Source organism: Balaenoptera physalus (assembly GCF_965194825.1).
Source record: "Balaenoptera physalus genome assembly, chromosome: 5".
NCBI lineage: Eukaryota > Metazoa > Chordata > Mammalia > Artiodactyla > Balaenopteridae > Balaenoptera > Balaenoptera physalus.
This window is the reverse complement of record NC_138884.1, coordinates 97,988,340-97,994,339: the sequence shown is the minus strand read 5'-3', so window position 1 is coordinate 97,994,339 and position 6,000 is coordinate 97,988,340. Positions and strand designations below refer to the sequence as shown.

Genomic DNA, 6,000 nt, shown 5'->3' with positions numbered 1-6,000 from the left:
TTTCTCGTGTGTACTTCCAGAACTCTTTTAGATACATATAGGCAAATAAGTATACATTTATCTATCACTATTTTGCACTTTTAAAAAAAAATATTTATTTGGTTGCACCGGGTCTTAGTTGCAGCACGTGGGCTCCTTAGTTGTGGCTTGTGAACTCTTAGTTGCGGCATGAGAACTCTTAGTTGCAGCATGCATGTGGGATCTAGTTCCCTGACCAGGGATCGAACCCAGGCCCCCTGCATTGGGAGTGTGGAGTCTTATCCACTGCACCACCAGGGAAGTCCCTTGCACCTTGTTTTTTTAAACTTTGTGATCCTTCCACATAAGCACATAAAAAGCAGCCTCTGCTTATTAACAGATGCATACTATTCGATTCTATGAATATATCAGGGTGGTTTTCTTTTTTTAATTTAATTTAATTTATTTATTTATTTTTGGCTGCATTGGGTCTTCATTGCTGCATGAGGGCTTTTCTCTAGTTGCGGTGAGTGGGGGCTACTCTTCGTTGCGGTGCGCGGGCTTCTCACTGCGGTGGGTTCTCTTGTTGCAGAGCACAGGCTCTAGGCGCGTGGGCTTCAGTAGTTGTGGCTCACGGGCTCTAGAGCGCAGGCTCAGTAGTTGTGGTGCACAGGCTTAGCTACTCCGCGGCATGTGGGATCTTCCCGGACCAGGGCTCGAACCCGTGTCCCCTGCATTGGCAGGCGGATTCTTAACCACTGCGCCACCAGGGAAGCCTGGTGGTTTTCTTTTAATAAGACATCTCTTGATCGACATTTAGGTTGTTACCAGTATTCTCTACTATCAATAATGCTACAATATACGTACAGGTAGTTTCACACACTATGAGTTTATTTGTAGGATAGATGTCTAGAAACGGAATTGTAGGATTAACAGGTAGTGATAAGTTTTATCACAATGGTTTTCATAAAGATTATACATGTTTTCACTCCACTAGCAACACATGAGAATACCTGTTTCTTTATAACCTGCCAATAGTGTTTTGTTTCCTGAGGTTCTAGGATGGAGAGTAAAGGAAACCCTTCAAGTAAGTATAGGCTCATCTACTGGTCTAACCCAGGAGTAAGAATATTTTTTGCAAGAAGTCAACACAGGTGTTTGCTTTGTAGGCTAATTTCTCCTCTCCAGGCAAGCTGGCATTGGGGTATTCATTACTGGTCTAACCTCGGTATTGTTTTGAACCCTAGAAGGCTTAGTGAGTCTTCAGAATCATTTCTACTCTGTTCTAGAAGTGGAAGACATCCCATTCATTCTACAAATACTTACTGAGCGTCTATCCTGTACCAGGCATTGTTCTGGTGGCTGAGGCGTGAACAATGAACAAAATAGACAGAAGTCCCTGCCCTCATTAAGATTACATTATAATGGGGGGAGGCAGAGAGTAAACACAATACACAGATATGATATATGGTATGTTAGTTTACGATAAGTGCCATGGGAAAAATGAAGGAGAGAATAGGGGGTATGAGGAGTTACTTTCGTGAAAGGTGGTCAGGGAAGGCCTTGCAGAGAAGGTGACATTTAAGCAAAGACCTGAAAGCAGTGAAGGAAGGATTTATAAGGCATCCGGGGGAAAGAGCAAAGGTAGGAGTTGAGGGTGTGCCTGGTATGTCCTAGGAACAGCAAGGAAGGCTGCTGGTTAGGGCTCAGTGAGCAAGGGGAAGAGGTGAGATCAAGGAGGTCAGGGGGTTTGGGCGGCAGGCCTCACAGGAAAATAGGAAAACCACTGGAGAGTTCTAGAGGGTTACTCTGAACGCTCTACTGAGAACCGACTGAGGGAAGGCAATAATGGATGAAGGCAGAATGAGTTAGGAGACTTCCTGGAAACCAGGTGAGAAATGAGATGGGTTAGGCTGGGCTGGTTGCCATGGAGGTGTGGATGTGTTTGGACTGTGGGTCAGTTTTGATGGTGGACCCAGCAAGATTTTGTTAGACTGGATGTTGGATGTGAGGGGGAAAGGAGGTGAGAATGATTCCAAGTTTCTTGGCTTAAATAAGTGGAAGAATGGAATTATTTACTGGGATGGGGTAAGAACGCAGGCAGAGCAGATATTAGGGTGAAGGTGAGTTGTGATTTGACTTGTGGTTACCATGGCTCTCTGTGGCTGGGGCTCTCAGATGGCCATGGTTCCAGATCCGATTAATGGTCTAGACAAGGCCATGACTGAAATGCCTTCTTGGGATGAAGGCTCAAAGGAATGTGTGCCCATGGGCATCGTTCTCCTCCTGGTGCTAGCCTATTCCAAATCAGCCTTGCACTGAGATACTGCATTAAATGTTCTTGCATCTTCTTTTTCTTTGTGAAATACTTAATCAAAAGGATATGCAAATGCATGCACACACACACACAACTAACCTTGAAAACAACTAAAAAACTTGATTTCTTGTCCACTACATAACTAGAACATGAACCCTTATTAAAGAACTCACTGTTCTCCGAAAATAAAAAACTCAATTCAACTCTACATTTGTGGGTCTACGATGTCATCAAGACACCAGTTCCTAGACAATGCCAGGCTAGGCTGGTTACAGAAACCACACCAAGGCAATCTGAAATGTGCCTGATTGAAGAATGCAAACCGGAATTCACTGGACAAATAAATAAACCAAAAAGAAGGAATGCACTTAAAACAGTTGTCACTAAAGCATCTGATGAAACAATACCTAAAATTTGGAATGAATATTTCAACAAACACATAAAAAAGTGAAGGAAAGCAAAACCAGTATTTTAAGTTAAATTAGGGGAAAGGAAAAACAAAACAAAACAGAAACTGATATATACGGATTACTTCAAAAGGCTAAAGAGATTACGGGGGAGAAATTTAAAAAATGTGTCCCTGAGTGGGAGGCGGAATCTATGCAAGTCCACAACGCAAGAGCGCACAGAGCAGAATTTTTTCCCTATCCAACTCGCGAGACGAGCGGGTACCTCAGAAAGAAAACAACCATTCGCTAGAAGAGAGTAGCTAAGGGAATCCAAACGTGTCTTAAAGCAAGTAAAGTGGTGGCCAGACTGGGTGACTCAGAGGCATGACTCAAACCCGACACTGGGGGCCGTCAGCTCCCGGAGGCCGGGGGCGCGGCGTCAAAAACATTTTAGGAAAGTACCAGGCGCGTGGAGGGCGACAGGAAACCTCCCCGGGGACCGGCCTGGGGCTCCTCCTGCCCTAGAGTCTGACCTCTTACCATCCACACCAGGAGGAGTTTCTAATCTCCAGGCTTCCCCTTCTTCTTTCAGAAGCTGCCTGTCCACCACCCCCATTTTCCTTCCACAAAGCGTCACGCAGCGTGTGTGTGCGAGACGTCGGGCCCCTCCCAGCCGCCCTCCGCTCCGCGCTCCCCCCAGCCCGCCCCCGCGCCTCCTCCAGGAGCAGCTCCCTTCCCACCCCGCCCGCGCCCGCCGCCCGGGCACGCGCGGCACGAACAACGCCGGGAGCTGCTGTAGACAAACACCTGTCCCTCCTGGGCTCCGCGAGATTTGGAGAGAAAGCATAGGCAACAGTAGGAGGGTTCTCGCGAGGTTTAAGAAATTTCCCACGGCCCGTGTTGTGTCTGAATCGAGTAGTGGAAGGCGGTGGGAAGGAGGTGTAGCGTGAGACTGGGCTGCCCGCATTGGGCACATGCGCAGTGCCGCTCGCTCGTGCCGCGCCAATCCTGCAGCGCCTTCAGCAGGTTTCGGGCTCTGGATTCCAGTTCTCCGGGTTTTGGGGCTCCCTGCGGGAGGCAGTGCTGAATCTGGGAATCTCTAGGAATTGAAAGGGCAAGGGTGGGGGGAAGAAAGGGGTGCTGCAGGTAGGGAGGAAGAGGTAGGGCTCGGGTGCTGCACCTTTCTAGTAAGTGCCCAGACAGGCCAAGTTTGCTCGGGGGCTTCCAGGTTTAGATCGTCTGAGATGCACTTCGGCCAACGAGCAGCGTCCTCGACTGTGCCAGGCCCACGGGAGGACCTTGTCAGTGTGTCCCCGTATACAAGTCTGGGGGCTGCGATGAGGTCCTAGGGAGATTTACACGACAGGCAGCTCTCTGCCCAAGCAAAACCTTTGGCTTGAGTGCGGGGTGGGGGAGTGGTGGCTTTCAATTACAACGCAGTTTTCACTTCTGGAGAAAGCTTCGCGGTGCTCTGGCGTGTGTATGCAGAGTGGACACAGCAGGGGTGTCTTTGCCAGAGGCCTTGGCCTGACCTCATTTCACACCCAAGGAGAAGAAAGCTAAGGCTCTAATAGAGCTCAACTGCAAAAGTTGTCCGTTTACAGAGTTCTGGAGGGTCGGACCACGTTGTAATATTGTCTGTCTCTCTGTTAGCAAGGGGGTCGAATGAACTAAGATAGTTCTTGGTTTGTCACTCGTCCGAACTCCAGGCATCTTTGTAGCGCCAGCACCTAACGCTGACATTACCATAATGGAGGCGTCCAATGAACGTTTGAATGAATGAAAAGGGCTGGGAACTAGAGTGAGCGGGAAGCCACTTGGAAAACACCCATTTGAGGAGGTGTTTCATCTAGGCCTGTGAAACGCGGCAGATTTTCCCAGGACCCCTCCGCTCTTCCCCTCGGCTCCGCCTCCTGACCCCTCCATTCTCCGTCCCCGTTGTAATCCCCTCCGGTTTTCCTCAGTCTCCACGTACGTCCCTCAGGGCGCGTCCCAAAACCCGGATAACCGGAGCGCTCCCCATGGACCAGATGGAGGGCTCGCCCGCGGAGGAGCCGCCTGCGCATGCTCCATCTCTTGGGTAGGTTTCCAGGGAAGGCAGGGAGCTGTATCCCTTACTCCGCTGGCGGCGCGAGGCGTCTGGCTCTTCGCGGCTGCTGCGAGGGGAAAGGGAGCGCGGGGGCTGGGTGGAATCGAGGAGTGAGGAAAAAGGGAAGGGGCGGGGGAGAGGGACCAGGGAAGGCGTCAGGGGGAATCTCGCGAGGGTTGGAGTTTTGGCGAGAGTTTGTGGAAGATGGCGCCTGTTGTGACAGGGTAAGTCTGGGGGAATCGGAGCGCTGGGAACCGGGAAAGTTGCGGGCGTCTCGCAGCCCGCGGCGGGCGGCGGGTTCGAGGGCCGCGGCACGCTTGGCGTCCGGGGGCCGCGGGGGCGGTGTAGCGTGCGTCGAGCGCGGCGGCGGCGTGTGGCCGTGCGCTGCCCGCTCTGCGCTGCTGTGGCTCGGGCTCCGGCGCGTGAGGGCGGGCGGCGACGGCGGCGAGGCCGGCGGGTGCGGGCGTGAGTGCGGCCCGGCGCGCGGGGCCCGCGGGCTCCGTGCCCGCAGCGCGCCTTCCGCGCCGCCGCTCGCGGGCCCTGCCTCCCGGCCCCGCGCAGCTTTGTTCGTTGAGGCCGTCGTCGCCTTCTCCCGGGCGGGTGCCCCCGGCCCCGGGCGCTTTGTCTCTCCCCGCTGCCCCCCGCGACTCTCTACCCCCGGCCCTTTGTTTCGCCGCCTTGGGCGCTTTGTCCGACCCGTCGCGCCCCGCATCCTTTCTCCATCTCCTCCCCTCATCTGTCCTTCCTCCCTTGCCCCTTTGTTGTGCTCCTCTCTATTCGGTAGCTCAGTGACCTGCCACAGCCCAGGTACCAGATTTCTGTTTTTCTTCTAATTTTTCTTCCATTATTTCTCTCTTGCGTTTCCCTCTCACCTTTCTGCTTGGTCCTTGATCACCCCCGGAGGCTTTGTCTCCCCCGTCCAGTGGTTTATTCGCTTGGTACCCCCTTCACCTCCCACCATCGGTTGATTTATCCACTACCCACGGTGTTTGTCGGCTGAACTGTCTCAGCCCCGGGACTCCATCTGGTGCTCCGAAGTACAGACAGACCCTAGGGTTTGTTGTTGTTTTTGTGCGTCTGAAAGATGCGCGGGGATACTTGGTTTCCTTCTCAGCGCTCCTCCTCTCCGCACCCTTTTCTCTCGGGATTGCGTGCACACCTCCCCACCACCCCTTTCTCTCGGGATTACAGTGTCTCCAGTTTTCTTCGCGGTCTCTTTGGGCCCCTGGTTGTTTTGCTTGGCAACA

The 6,000-nt window shown here is 52.5% G+C and overlaps 1 protein-coding gene across 3 annotated transcripts in view; it reads left to right on the top strand.

Moving 5' to 3' along the window:
• The first annotated feature begins 3,865 nt into the window (after positions 1 to 3,865).
• Positions 3,866 to 6,000, top strand: part of RBPJ (recombination signal binding protein for immunoglobulin kappa J region) — a 120,036-nt gene continuing 117,901 nt past the window's right edge. Inside the window, exon 1 of one of the 3 annotated variants that reach the window (XM_082464565.1) lies at positions 3,866 to 4,744. In XM_082464565.1, coding sequence (XP_082320691.1) covers positions 4,686 to 4,744 — 59 coding nt within the window. In that variant the 5' untranslated portion in view covers positions 3,866 to 4,685. Of the gene's footprint in view, positions 4,978 to 6,000 lie in introns of all 3 variants that reach the window. The other 2 variants (XM_082464566.1, XM_082464568.1) reach the window with 2 other exon arrangements.